Source organism: Larimichthys crocea, chromosome XIV (genome assembly GCF_000972845.2).
Source record: "Larimichthys crocea isolate SSNF chromosome XIV, L_crocea_2.0, whole genome shotgun sequence".
In the NCBI taxonomy this organism is placed as follows: Eukaryota; Metazoa; Chordata; class Actinopteri; family Sciaenidae; genus Larimichthys; species Larimichthys crocea.
The window spans coordinates 7,010,986-7,024,588 of NC_040024.1; the positions used below are offsets into that span (position 1 = coordinate 7,010,986).

Sequence of the window (13,603 nt, forward strand, 5' to 3'; positions counted from 1 at the left end):
AAGGTGTGAACAGAACAGCTGTTTAAAGCGTCCGACTAAAACTGTCGGTCAAGTATTTAAACTTGATGTCTGCATTAGAGTAGTTGGTTGTGAGTGCAGCAGGGCTGCACAGATTACAAATAGAGAATATGACAAAGTTATCACATCCTCTCTTCCATAAACTGCTGAGTGTTCAGTAAAATTCACACTTCCTCCACCAGTTTGTCTGATGTTTGAAGAAGTCTGTCTGGTTCCCGGTACTGTAAACACGAAGATCTCTGTACATGAGGTGGTAAGTTTTTATGTTCCTGTACTCATTTTTTTGTACTTGGTTTGTATATTGTTGGTTTATTGGTGGTTTATAGTTACAGATACAGAATGTGCTGTTCACAGTTTTACGGCTTTTCGTGTTCAAATTGCGACTCAAGTGTTAATCTACAATGTAAAAATGAAGACAAAACATTGAATGTGAACGTGTCTCCAAACTCAGTATCTCACCCAACAAATAGTTAATTTTGGGGCGTTCTTAATGGTATTTTAGTTTTTGGTACTTTCTCTCTTCTCTCTCTTGCCATTGCTTGGTGGAGTGCTTCCTGTTTGATCCAGTCTGTAAGTGATTCTGAGGGCTCAACAACTTTAGAACTTTATTCAGTGATTTTGGTTAAACTGGATCAGATTTTATACACAATGTATTTGCTGCTTTTTCCCTCTGAGGTCAGTAGCATTGCCAGCAAGGAATTTGTCACAATATGCTTTGTAGTAATGTTAGCTCTGACTTTGAGCTCTGTGTTGTAGACCATTTGTTGACATTAGCAGACCCCATTTCTAAGCTGAAGTAAGCTAATGTTGCACACTGTTGGCACTGTAGGAAAGTGGAGACCGAAGGCCCTTCAGAGCGCACATAGAGGTCAGATGAAATCCACGACATACGCTACAACCCGTTCTCCTAAACAGTGCACACTGCGTCAACATGGGGATAAATCAAGAGCTTGCAGGCCCGGTTAGAGTTTCTAACTGTGGCTGGCCTGTAACTCCCCACCAGTTGCTGTAATTGATGAAGCCCGGAAATGTTGAACTACAGTGAAGAGAACAAACTACATGTGGAACTGCAGCCTAACTTAGCTGTAATGTTTGGTTGTTCTTCTTCTCTCTAATGACACAGTGTCTGACGATGACGTCTCTGAAGACAAAGAATATCTGGTTCCTCTTCCTCTCCATTGTTCCCACACTGGCTGAAGTGGTGAAGTCGGTGTCGGACTGTAATGAGTTTCTCCTTGAGAAAACAACGCCACAGGTCCCAGGCGTCCTGGAGAGTGGGAACATCCTGAACCAGAACCGATACAAACCCATTTGCCAGACCTATAAGAACCAGAGGACATTTGTGACACTCTACGACACCAAGGACAAGATTCCAGTGTTTTCTGCCTACAAGTACAGAGGAGAAGGCGAAGGGAGGAGACCCCCAAACGACTGGAAGATAGAGCCACAGGTCTGTTTTTCTTTTTGACTTTATTAGAGTAAATTAATGAACATTCAGTGATATGGTCCATCCTGTCTGTTGCAAGCCCAAAATGAATGTATGCTTACATTTAAAAAAAAGAAATAAACAGAGTTCCTTTGTTGGGGAATGTTTACATCTGTGAATTAAAACCCAGTGAATAATAGTCCTGAATTGCACAATGTTTTTAGAGCTAGAGAGACTGGCTCACATGCATTGATGCTGTTGGTTAATTAAAGTTAATTTTACTGTACATTTCATTTATTTTATGGATACAGCTTGAGAACGAAGATGACGGGAACAAGAACATGATGTTTGGAGACAGAAAAAAAAACTACACCAACCAGGCTGAGAACACTGATTACAAAAGAAATAGATGGTTTGATAGGGGCCATTTATTTCCAAGCTCTCATGCGTTCACCGAAGCTGCTAAAAAGTCGACCTTCACCCTGACCAACATTGTTCCACAAGCACGCACATTCAACCAAGGAAGCTGGAACAGAATGGAGAGGTGCATCAAATGTGTTATGGATGAATATTGTACCAACAACAATGGTATAGTGGAAGGTTTTGTAGTAACTGGAGCGCAACCCAGCACCAACAACATCCTCAAAAACAAGATTAATATTCCCTCCATGCTCTGGTCAGCATTCTGCTGCTACAGCTTCAACATGAAGACGTGGATATCGAGTGCACACTGGGGGGACAATGTTCCCGATGATCTGAAAGACAAGTGGCTGCAGACTAAGACTCTGTCAGAGCTCCACAAAGAACTGAAGACGGACCACTCTGAATTTAACGTATTTCCTGGAACACAGTGTCCTCTCCACACCACTGTCGCTGAGTTTTACCCAGAAAATAAAAGCTGCGACTGCCCACACTCCATTTCAACCACGTCTGCCACTTCAACCTCTGATCACCCCATTTCAACATCTGGCTCTGTCACTTCAACATCTGGATCTGTCAGTTCAACATCTGGCTCTGTCACTTCAACATCTGGCTCTGCCACTTCAACATCTGGCCCTCTCACTTCAACATCTGGCCCTCACAAATCACATCCACCATCTAATCCTGCCACACTCACCACAACATCTCGGCCATGTGCCACTTTCTTTACCACATCTGTGCGAACAGATGTTTCTTCAGGGTTCTACCTGTTTGCCAGAGCAAAGTATATAACTTTGGTGAAAAACATGAAGCCTTCAATCTGTGATTAAACACTTTGATTTAATGAAACTTGTAGCTAATGTGTAATAAACTGAAGATCATTCAACGCTTTGAATTTTGAATTTTAAGAATGATTTAATGCAGAATGAACAACCTGAAAATTAAAAATATTGTCATCATTTTTTGAGCTCCAGTTGTTTTTATATTTACTATAACTAAACTTTTTGTGTTTTGTGTCATGTATAGGTTAAAGTGTCCTTCAGATGGACACACATACATAATATTATTTCAAAGCCAAATCTGAACTTTGCCTGACAAACAGGATTTCTTTTTCTGTTGACTTGGTGTCATATTCATCTGTCCAGAATCCATCTATACATAAATATAGAGCATGTTTTAAAACTGTCAGGCCCCACAGAGTCAACTAAGGCTGATTTAGTGCAGCTCTATGGCACCACCTAGTGTCCCTTTTGTATATTTCAGCTAGATTTGAACTATATCAAATTTCAGGAATGGTTAGACACACATTTGACACATTTTACTTGATATTTCAAAGAAGAGGCAAATGAGACATCGTTGAGTAAGAGGTTGCTCATGTAATCAATCATCTTGAAGTTGTTCGTGTGACCTTTAAACATTCAGTTTGCCAAAAAGCCCGAAGCAAGACAAACAGTTTTCTCAGAGAAATGTTTATCTACTGCTTTAATGCGGGGAGAGAAAAACATGTCAGATAAATTAACATGTTGGTGACATTTGTCCTGATCTCACCTGGTGTCACATGTTTGTATCTCGTTCAGGGGAAAGGCCATCTGATTTCTGCCTCGCCTCATCTGATTTCTGCCTCGCCTCATCTGATCATGGACTTGATGTGTTCTGCTCCATTGATCGAGCCTGACATTCTGTCTGAAACTAACTTAGGAAATAGAGTGGTGAAAATTCTGATATTTGGTCCAGGGACAGCTTAAAAGTTGGAGGAGATTCATTCTTTAAAAATAGCAGTTTGCATTAGTATAGTTTGAAGACTGATTTTGAGAAGGAATTCGTTGAATTCCAGAAACTCTTCAGCAAATCACATTGCCAAAATAGATGCATGAATCCTTCCGTCCTTCTATAGTTTTACAATTAGGACAGTTTGGTTAGTTATCTTTGGAAATTTGATTTATCATTATCGGAGTCACATAGAATTTATTGATGAACTTAAAATTGGCTTCCTTGATTTTGCTACTAAATGAGAAATGGTCTTTCACAAATTTTTAGCCAGGAATTTTCATCTAAAACTATCCCCAAAGAGACATTTATTTAAATTTTGGAATAAAATTCAGTTTGTAGTTGAACACTGAGTATTAATTAAACATAAAAGACACAGTGAGTAATTGTATTCCTGTGTTGTTTACCAACAGTTAAAGGATTACTTGCATTCTTTTCTGCAAGAAACATATCATTAAGTTTTTAATCCAGACACAGTATTTTTGTCTGGCGGGTATCTTTATACAGTAGTAGCAACTTAAAAGTTCCTGTTCAAGCTGAACGCCAGCTGAATGGCAGCCGTCTTCCAGCCGACTTCCAGCCGGCTGCCTGCTAAGCCCGGGAAAGGAGAGACCCCCCTCCTTCTCCTGGGCGTGTCTATTTTTTACTGTAACTCCACCCATTCATGTGATTACTGGGTATGACCAGGAGATGGCGCTTCTCTCACAGAACTTATTTACAGTTGTTCTACCTGGAGATGACGTAGCTTACACACCTCGTTAGCATTCTCGTTGCTCAACCCTGTGTTTGCGCTTACAGTAATGGGCTTTTTGGTCTCCCAGTGTCACAGATCACAGAGCGGAAAATGCAGCTGGTTTGACTACTGCATACTATACAGTAGCCGTATGATTTGAGCGTGTTCATGAATTGAAATTAAATTTAAGGTGTTTATATCTAACATGTCAGCATTCACCAAATCAACAACATCTAGTCTGTTCTGTCTTTACTAGTGGTGGGCCGTTATCTGCGTTAACGTGAGACTCTTATCAGGCGATAAAAAAAATATCACCATTAATCTATTCGCAAAGCTGTTCCAGCCTCTCAGGTCGCTTTTTTACTTTTTGACTTTTTTCTCTTTTGTTCGTTTTTGTTTTCTTCACTGTAACTCCGTGGAGTCCTGATCTCTATAGCAGTTTAGAGAGTTTTGTGCTTTTGTCGTGTTTTTCTCATGGTTTTTCTTGGTGATGTTTTTTAAATGCCGCTTCCACCTGGACAGCTGCCTTTGTTTACTCTGGGAACCGCTGATCGCGCTAATGCCGGGCCGGCATTGGCGCATTAATCTACAGTATCTATGGCCACCACTAGTCTTTACATAATTACTGAAGCGTCTCTTCTCTTGTGCTTGCGCACTCTCTACTACTACTTTGATTATTGTGTTGTGTATTTGGTGCTATAAAAAGTTGGTATTGACTGCCTTCTTCTTGAGTTTATTTGCCACACCAAACGTATGGTGATTATTCTGACTTTCCTGCCTGCTTGAATCCCACAGATGTGATCCTACCACTTCACATCCCATATTCAGTCTACAATAAATACATTATGGGCTGTAACAGCATGAAGGTTTCAGCCGTGGCCATTGACAAACAGCAGGATGATGACATCTATGAGACTGAGACTGACATTGCCCTGGAAAACCCTCCCATCTCTGTGAAGGTCAGTATCACCTGAAGTTTATTATGTAAAAGAGTGTGTGTGTTCGATTAAGTACCCTGAGAAGTGACTCAGTTAGTCAAGCTGATAACAAGACAATATAATGCCCTGTAAGGGAATACAAACATCTATATATTTATATATATATTTTATGGTAATCCAATTGTTTTTTTGACGTTTCACTCAAAACCACAAAAAAATCAGCTGATATCAAAGTCATCAGGATGCATCTTCTGAGGACCATGAATCTCGTTACCAAAGGCTGAGGCGTTTTTTTCACTGTTGTTCTTTTCTTGTCGTTAGTTTTTCTTCTTCATTTTTTCTTGCTCTGACGTTTTTTTTATTTATTTTCACTCTCGGTCTCTTTTTTATCTTCTTTTGTTGCTCTTTCATTCTTTTTTCACTCTTTTGTTTTTTCATCTCTTTTTTCCGCTCTCTCGTTCTCTTTTCCGCTCTTTTTTCCTTTTTCACTCTTTTGTTTTTTATCTTTTTTCCGCTCTCTTGTTCTCTTTTCCGCTCTTTTTTCCTTTTTCACTCTTGTTTTTTCATCTCTTTTTCCACTTTTTCGTTCTCTTTTCCGCTCTTTTTTCCTTTTTTCACTCTTTTGTTTTTTTCATCCTTTTTCTGCTCTCTCATTCTCTTTTCCACTCTTTTTCCCTTTTTTTAATGTTTTGTTTTTTTCATCCCTTTTTTCCGGTCTTTCGTTCTGTTTTCTGCTCTTTTTTCCTTTTTTCATTCTTTCGTTTTTCATCTCTTTGTCCACTCTTCCATTATCTTTTCCGCTCTTTTTTTTCACTCTTTTGGTTTTTTATCTCTTTTCCCGCTCTTTCGTTCTCTTTTTCACTCTTTTGTTTTTTTCATTAATTTTCTCTGCTCTTTCGTTCTGTTTTTCACTCGTGTTTTTTTCATCTTTTTTCCGCTCTCCCGTTCTCTTTTCCGCTCTTTTTTCCTTTTTCACTCTTTTGTTTTTTCATCTCTTTTTCCGCTCTTTCGTTCTTTTTTCCGCTCTTTTTTTACTCTTTTCTTTTTTTCATCCCTTTTTTCCGCTCTTTCGCTCTGTTTTCCGCTCTTTTTTCCTTTTTTCAATTTTTCGTTTTGTCATCTCTTTTTCTGCTCTTTCATTCTCTTTTCCGCTCTTTTTTCCGCTCTCATTCTCTTTTCCACTCTTTTTTCCTTTTTCACTTTCGTTTTTCATCTATTTTTCCGCTCTTTTTTCTTTTTTTCACTCTTTTGTTTTTTTATCTCTTTTTTCCGCTCTCGTTCTCTTTTCCGCTCTTTTTTCCCTTTTCACTCTTTTGTTTTTTTCACTTCCTTTTTCCGCTCTTTCGTTCTCTTTTCCGCTCTTTTTTCCTTTTTCACTCTTGTTTTTTTATCTCTTTTTCCGCTTTTTCGTTCTCTTTTCTGCTCTTTTTTTCTTTTTTCATTCTTTCGTTTTTCATCTCTTTTTCCACTCTTTCATTATCTTTTCCGCTCTTTTTTGTTTTTTTCACTCTTTTGGTTTTTTATCTCTTTTTTCCGCTCTCGTTCTCTTTTCCACTCTTTTTTCCTTTTTCACTGTTTTGTTTTTTTCATTTATTTTTTCCGCTCTTTCGTTCTCTTTTCCGCTCTTTTTTTTGCTCTTTCGTTCTTCTTTTTCTTTTTTTCTCGCTGTTTTGTTCTTTTTCCTTTTTTTTCCTCTCTTTATCTTCTTTTTTTATTTTTTTTTGTGCTTTCATTCTTTTTCACTCTCTTTACCTCTGTTTCGTCATTTTTTTGCTCTTTTGCTCTTTTTTCGCTCTTTCGGTCTTTTTTCACTCTTTTGTTCTTAATTTCTCTTTTTTTGCTCTTTTTCTTCATTTTTGTGGGCAAGTTTTCCTCACTCGAACTGAGGGTCTAAGGACAGAGGGTGTCACTCCCTGTACAGATTGTAAAGCCCTCAGAGGAAAATGTACTTTGTGACTTTGGGCTATATAAATAAAATCTAATTTGATTTGATTCTTTTTACTGTCTTTCATTCTTTTTTCTTTGTTTCATAAATCCCAGGATGCTGTGGCTATGCAAAGGTATGTGTAAGCTGCAGTGAAGTGAATTCATAATGTGTTGGTGTATTTTAGGTTTTGGGTGAAGCCCGTCTGTACCGTGAAATGACTATAGAGGTGCAGTTTAAAAACACACTCAATGAGCCACTGAGAAACTGCACTCTGACCGTCTGCGGATGTGGCCTCTTCAGCTCGGACGTGGAGAGGTTAGTATGTGATACCCAGGCTGGTATTTACCCCAAACTTCATCAGCTTGGAAAGTTTGTAATTAACAGCCAGCACCGATGTTCACTCTTCCTCCCCTTAGATTAGCTCTTTTTGAAAGTTTGATAAGAAAGAGAAGTTTAAAAAATGTACAGTATTAAAGACTGAAACAAGAGTGCAGCTAACCTGGCTCTGCCTAAACATTTTTGTTTGCATATGGATGAAACAAATGAGATATGGCATGCGTGGAGGAGTTAACAGGAATATCTCTGAACGTTGAACAGAGTTAATGTGCAGCAGTGTGTGAGGTGATCAGAAAATAACTAAATAACTTAACATGCTACAAGTATGAAGAAACCAACACTACAATGACAAAATGTCCAAAATGCAAGTGTGATCATTTACCCCACGAATGTGTTCCATCAGGAGTATTGCTCAGTTGGATCCAAATCGCACGCTGAAGCTGAAGATCATGACGACCCCCTACAAGGCCGGACTGAAGGCTGTGGTGGCCGACTTCGACTGCAGCGCATTCAGGGACATAAAGGCGAGCTGCGTTGTCAACGTCACACGCTGAAGCGTTCTCCAAACTTCCTGTATGCTTTGATGTTTGGCCTCTGATTAAGGCTAAAAATCAGCAGGATATTCATTATATATTCCATATTATTCATGCTGTGGTGTTTTTCACATTCACACAAATGTGTTGAATGTTTTATTTTGTTGTTTGGGCCTCTCAGATATTAGAAATAGCTCTTCTCTGTTGGCAAATTGAATATCATTTGGATGGTTGGTCAGATGTAACTTTGTGAGAATATTGTGATTTATGTTTATTACAGACAAACTAGGACAGGGACTTTAACATTTATCCAATCCATATTAATCAAAGTTAAGTTTGACATTTTATTTTCATGTGTTTAATTCAAACTTCATTTTGAATGTAGTGATTTGGGTGACTTTTGATTAGCACAGCACTAGTTTCTATAGAAGGCTTTCTTTACGTTAATTCTGGTATAAACGTACAAGACCAAAATGAGACGATGGGAAGTTTATAAGAAATGCCTGATTTGAGATCAGTTGTGTATATTTACCTTTTACAAACATGAAATATATCAGAAGAATGCTGAAATGTTCGATCTGAGAACTGATTTGTGGTTGTGGATTTTACATAGTTTTAATAAAAATGTGTTGAACCAAGTCCTGCTTTTTGAAGTCTTTTCCTTCTCATGACCTCACAAATAACCGATCATTGGCCTTTATGTTTAATAGTAAATTCATATTTTTAGTAAAAATTTAAACAAAAAATTTTCAGCTCACATAGTAAACATACCTAAATGAAAGTACCAAAGTCAAAGAGTTTTTCTTAGAAAAAGAGAGGCTTGTTATGACCTCGCACAAGGGGTAGAGAGGAAGTAACATAAAAAGCAGGTGTCAAAGGTTTTAAACAAAGATATCTATTAACTGAAAGATTAAATTGTCTTAAGAAAAGGAGGTGAGGTAGTAAGGGAACAAAGTTCAAACAAAGAAATATAACAGAGAACTCTCTTTAAACAGAGTCTATTTTATCTAAGCTTAACAAACCGAGAAAGAAAATCCTCACAGATATAAAGAGGGCGAGACGGCAGGAAGACTAAAGGGGGGCAGTGCATGGAGCTCTAAAACTCATTGCAGATCAGTTGTATCCAAATCACGACCACAGTGTCTCAAGGCAGGCCAAGGACCAAGGAGTCCTGACCGTCATTTTACTCAGACAGAGAAAGCTGAGAAGCTCTTTGGATCATTGTCTGGGTTTAAATGGGTCAGCAGGTTTTACACACACTTGTGAAGTCCTCGGCAGCTTGACATGACAAACACCAAGATATTCTGAAATCTGTGTAGTTTTCAAAGGTTCAGCTCCTAACTATTATTCTAATAAAACAATAGATCTAATAAAAAAAGTGTTACATTAGAAACAATTGGAACATAGAAGTACTCTCAGACTTTTTGATGCTTTAGATACACACACCATTTATTTTGGTCTTTTAATGGGATTTGTTGATAATAAGATAAATATATATATATATATATATATATATAATATATATATATATATATATATATATATAAAAGGAGTGTGTATATAGTGTGTAAAGGACCAAGAATCCTTTTAATTCGCAATAGTTTCACATGAAGACCAGGAAATCAGCACACCAGATTCAGTTAGTTGAATCTAGTTATGTATCTGCTGATAAGACGAACTGATTGCTGATTGAGAGTTAAAATGATGAGATAATTTGATTGGTATAAAAAGAAACATTTTTTAAAAATAAGGATCATTTAAACTTGTGTATAAAAGATACAAACCAACATTTGACAGTTGAAAAATATACGTGTGGTGGTCAAACAAATCTTGATTTGCATGTTTCTGGAGCATCAGTGAGGTCCAACACTGAAGATGGTTGATGAATTCTCGTTCCCAGTTGGTGTTTGGATGGAGGTGAGGTCAGGGCTCAGGGTCAAGTTCTTTAACGCCAAACTGGGGACAAACTGTTGATATAAAGTTGGAAAGACGTTGCAGTGTGAAATATCTAATCATTTTTGTCTTTTTTCTTAAGTAGAGCACTGAGCTGCACATAGATTTATAATTATGCCGTGTGAAGAGCGGACAAGAGAACTGGCCTCACACCAGAGCTAAATATGTTCATATCAGTTGTATCTGGCAGTAATGCACAGCACATTTCTGTTCTTAAAACATGTCAAAAGATGTCTATCAGGTCACGTCTTGGTGCCAGAGACCACAGCACACCTTCAGAGGTGTAGTGCAGTTCATGCCTCCATGGATCAGAGGGGACCTACACACCTTTAGACAGGTGGTCATAATGTCATGGTTGATCAGTGTATGTATTTACAGTACAGCATCTCCACCTGCTGGTTAAAGCCCAAACTGTTACTGATATCAACACTGCTGCCATCATCACCACAAACACCACTACTGGATCGTGTAGCAGTGATATTTCTAGTTTGAGTATATTTCCTATGCAGCCTGGAGAGTGACAGTCACAAAACAACAAGTTTACTTCACCTTTTTGAAAAGATGATTACATGTCATTAATTATACGTGTTTTTGTTTTCAAAAAGAATCTGAGCTGTCACATTAATGTAGTGGAGTAAAAAGTTGAATATTTGCCTCTGAGATGAAGTCGCAGTCGAAGTATAAAGTTGCATCATTTGGAAATACTCTAAGAAAAGTACAACTACCTTGAATTTCAAGCTAAGAACAGGACCACAGTGTTCTGCTGTCATTCATGAAGTCTGATGTGGTTCAGCACAAACTGATTTCTGTCTCTGAGATAATATTATGTATGTTGTCTTCTCTACAAGAAGTCTGATGGATGGACGTGTGATTCATTGACTGTCAAGATAAAATCACCACTTCACACACAATGTTTCCAGTCAGGCTCTTGTGCTCTTTATTTCATCCACATGTTACAAATCATGCACATTGACCTGGTGTCTTCCATCTGAAGCCATGTAAAGGACACTTTTCCTCAGCCGCTGTCCGATCATTGGAACAAATGAAATGACACAAAAAGTATAGTACAGTCAAATATGAACAAACAGCTCAGCCTGAAGCTTCAACAACTTGTGACAGAACAATTTTCAGGAGTTTCAGTCTGTACTGAATCATTCTTTAATTCAAGCGATGCGTTATCTTGATTAGTTTATTTCATGTAGACGTGCATGTTAGCTGCTGATTTTCAAAGTTTCATTCAATCTCAAGCAGAGCTGTAGAATCACAGATTGATCTTTTGATTCTAGCAATTTTTCACAAAGGTTTCCTCACACAGGGAGAAACCCAAAGAAACATCTGTGCTCACAGATGTGCTAAAGCCAGAGGCAGATGTGGACTATATGTAGATGCTGCAGGACTACATGTTACAGAGGGAGGAGCAGAGCTGCTTATTGGATTTGGGCAGCTTTTGATGACTTTGTCAGGAACAGTGTTAGGATTTCCCCGCAGAGCTGGGCAGAGACCTGCTCTTGCGAGGCTGCTTAGAGGGCCCAGCTTGGGATTGTTGGGAGTTGCTGCTGGAACGCTTCAGAGCCGGTTGATTTTGGGGAAACAGAGTGAACCCCTGTAGAGTTTTCCCCAGTTCATCTTGGAGTTGTTGCAGAGTCTTTTTCTCCATAGGACGAGGAGGGTCACGTTTAATATTTTCATCCCAGTAAGCACCTGACACTCCATTGGTGCAGCGGAAAGCTGACCACATCAAGGAGGGGATATTAACCCTGTTATTGAGATTGTTGTTGGGTATGTTGTTGTCACTGGGTTGTGCTCCAACTACCACAAAGCATCTAATTCCGATGTTGTTGCTGAAGATGTTTTGGTCCATTTCATCTTTGATTTTACCCTCCATTACCCTCCATCTTCCCCCGTTAAACCCGTCCACCTGTGGAACGGCGTTGGTCAGGGTGAAGGTCGAAATTTTGTCATCGTCGGTTGTTGCGTGATTGACTGGAAATAAATGGCCCTTGGCATACCCCCGACCATTTCCATCGTAATCAGCATTCACGGCCTGGTTGTTGCAGGTGGTGCGGCCTTGGGTCCTCATGTTGATGTTATCCTGGGCAGGCTGCACGTCAAGCTGCAAGAGTTAAAGACTGAGTTAGTGATGCTGGCAGAGGAGAGGAGAGGAGAGAGGAGAGAGGAGAGGAGAGGAGAGGAGAGGAGAGGAGAGGAGGGCAGCCTGTCTTCAGCTCGGTCAGTCAGTGTGTCACAAACTGAACGTGTCACTAAAGTTCAGAGACGTTGTCTTCTTCTAGTGGACAAACTGTGTCTGCCACTCTACTAACGTATGAGACAGAGACAGAGACAGAGACAGACAAACTCACCTGTGGCTCTATCATCCAGGTGGGATCGGGTCTTCCTCCTGCTGACCCTCTGTACTCGTAAGCAGAAAACACTGGAATCTTGTTCTCAGTGTCGTAGACTGTCAGAAATCTCTGCACACCGTTATAAGTCTGGCAGATGACTTTGTATCTGTTGTTGTTCTGGATGCCCCCCCCCACCAAGACGCCTGGGATTTCTGGTGGAGTTCCCGGTGGATAGAGAAACTGGTTACAGTTCTGCACTATACCCACCACTTCAGCCAGTGTGGGAACGATGGCGAGGAAGAGGAAGGCAGCGAGGAAGCAGATATTCTTTGTCTTCAGAGACGTCATCGTCAAACACTGTATCATTAGAGAGAAGAAGAACAACCAAACATTACAGCTAAGTTAGGCTGCAGCTCCACATGTAGTTTGTTTCCTTCAGTTTGAACCACAGCAGAAAAGTTGTTGAATAAATGATCCATTATCTTTGGTAACATGGAAAGATGAAAAGAAGTATAGAAACCAGTCAAACAGGGTTATATTGGACTGAGTCGGACATTTCTCCGTCATACTTGTAACCAGCTCTACACTGTGATACAACACAGATGTTGTTTGCAGAGGGCGGCCCGGGGTTCATTTTCCACTAGTGTTTAGTTTGTGCCCCCACAACATGCAATTAGACAATTCGCAACACACACCACTTAACACAAAGAGACGGACACGTGACAGAAAGACAAGGAGTTCTTATTTGAACTGTTTACTTTGGACTGCGGTCACATGGTAACTGAATATTTAGTGACAAAGACAAAGACAGTTTCATTCTTAATGAAGATATTAATGGACGTGTGGCGCGTGAGAGTATGTACAGCTGTGTTCATAAATTTACATACCCCTGGAAGAATTTGTTACATATTAGTCATTTCTTGGAAAATCTGACTGATGATGATGAAAACCTTCTTTTTTATTAGGGATAGTGTGCGGATGGAGCCATTTATTATCACATAATTCCTGTGCTCTTTAAAAATCACAATGATTCCTAAAATCATCTCATCCAAACATTACATCAATGATCAGAAGTTTACAATCCCTTGGACGTCTAGCTTAATATCTACACACACCATTGACAAACAGCTTTAAATGGCCTTTTGTGTGCAGGTTTGCAACACTAAAAAGGGAGAAGAAAAAAAGAAGAAGGGGGGGGGGGGGGGGGGGG

General features: G+C 39.3%; 3 protein-coding genes across 3 annotated transcripts in view; 2 read left to right on the forward strand and 1 right to left on the reverse strand.

The window, feature by feature from the left end:
* The window catches only part of LOC104935135 (V-set domain-containing T-cell activation inhibitor 1), a 592,626-nt gene that overhangs the window by 470,823 nt on the left and 108,200 nt on the right, over positions 1-13,603 (forward strand). The gene's annotated exons all lie outside the window — the stretch shown is intronic.
* LOC109138195 (protein-glutamine gamma-glutamyltransferase E-like) lies at positions 5,164-8,642 on the forward strand. Its single transcript, XM_019257791.2, has 3 exons — positions 5,164-5,323; positions 7,414-7,544; positions 7,969-8,642. Exons 1-3 carry the CDS (start codon positions 5,210-5,212, stop codon positions 8,117-8,119), a joined length of 396 nt encoding a protein of 131 aa, XP_019113336.1. The 5' UTR covers positions 5,164-5,209; the 3' UTR covers positions 8,120-8,642.
* Positions 10,965-12,990, reverse strand: LOC104940149 (endonuclease domain-containing 1 protein). Its single transcript, XM_027287616.1, has 2 exons — positions 12,412-12,990; positions 10,965-12,164 (listed from the first exon to the last, which is right to left on the reverse strand). Exons 1-2 carry the CDS (start codon positions 12,757-12,759, stop codon positions 11,523-11,525), a joined length of 990 nt encoding a protein of 329 aa, XP_027143417.1. The 5' UTR covers positions 12,760-12,990; the 3' UTR covers positions 10,965-11,522.